General features: G+C 40.3%; 1 protein-coding gene across 2 annotated transcripts in view; it reads left to right on the top strand.

The window, feature by feature from the left end:
* Nucleotides 1-1,044, top strand: part of wdr7 (WD repeat domain 7) — a 126,123-nt gene that overhangs the window by 119,834 nt on the left and 5,245 nt on the right. For both annotated transcript variants that reach the window (XM_008295957.1, XM_008295956.1), the window contains one exon: nucleotides 599-703. In XM_008295957.1, the coding sequence (XP_008294179.1) occupies nucleotides 599-703 (105 nt within the window). The remainder of the gene's footprint in view (nucleotides 1-598; nucleotides 704-1,044) is intronic.

Raw genomic sequence — 1,044 nt, 5'->3', positions numbered from 1 at the left:
TTTTTACAGTTTTTTTGTGCTAATATTTAGGATTGTGACAATTCTTTGTGTTAACATCAAGAGTGTGGACACTTTATTGGGTTAATGTCCAGGCTTTGACACTTTATTGTGCTATAATCCAGATTTTTTTTTACACTTTTTCGTGCTGACATCCAGGATTTTGACACGTCTGTGTGTTAACATCCAGGGTTCTGACAGTTCTGGAGGTTTTTGACGTGTTTGTATGTTAACATCAAGGATATTGTTGCTTCTGTGTTCAACGATTTTGACACTTTTTTCTGGAATCTGCATTTGAATCTAAATCAGTTTTAATTAAACTATTGATGTTTTATAATTAATTATTGATTAAAATCAGGACCAGTGTTGATCAGACGTAAACCGTTTCTGACTTCAGGTTGATGCTTTTCTTCCAGATCTGATGATTTCTCTTCTCCAGTCGTCTTCTTCTTGTTTCTTTTCTTTTCCCACCAACGCGCTGTAACGTAGAATCAACCCAACGGGAACGCTTTACTAACCGCTAACTGTTTGTGTAGTTGTGTGCTGTTACTCCTCCACGTCGCCGCTTCACTCGTCCACCTCCCGTCTCTTGTCTCTGCAGAACATCCACGGACACAAAGGTCCAATCACCGCCGTGTCCTTCGCCCCCGATGGCCGTTACCTAGCAACCTACTCCAACGCCGACAGCCACATCTCCTTCTGGCAGGTAAGACGCTCCGCTGATGAGGTGCATGCTGGGTAAGTCAGCAGGAGCCTCGGTCACGTCTTTACTCCCCATCAGTTCAGACTTTGTCTAGTTTTTAATCAGTGTTTTATCACAGCGTTGCATTTCAGTGTAATGTCCAGCTGTTTGGCACATCTGTCCAGTGATATCCAGGATTCTGTCATTACTGTAGGTTCATATCTGGAATTATAACACTTTTCTGTGCTTATATCCAGGATTTTGACACTTTCCTTTATAAATATCTGGACTTTTGACTCTTCTGTGTTTTAATGTTAAAGATTTTGACACATTTATTTGTTAATATCCAGGTTTTTAAACACTTT

The sequence above is a fragment of the Stegastes partitus genome, unplaced genomic scaffold (assembly GCF_000690725.1).
Source record: "Stegastes partitus isolate 25-593 unplaced genomic scaffold, Stegastes_partitus-1.0.2 Scaffold1091, whole genome shotgun sequence".
NCBI classification, from domain to species: domain Eukaryota; kingdom Metazoa; phylum Chordata; class Actinopteri; family Pomacentridae; genus Stegastes; species Stegastes partitus.
This window is presented reverse-complemented; position numbering and strand designations above follow the sequence as displayed.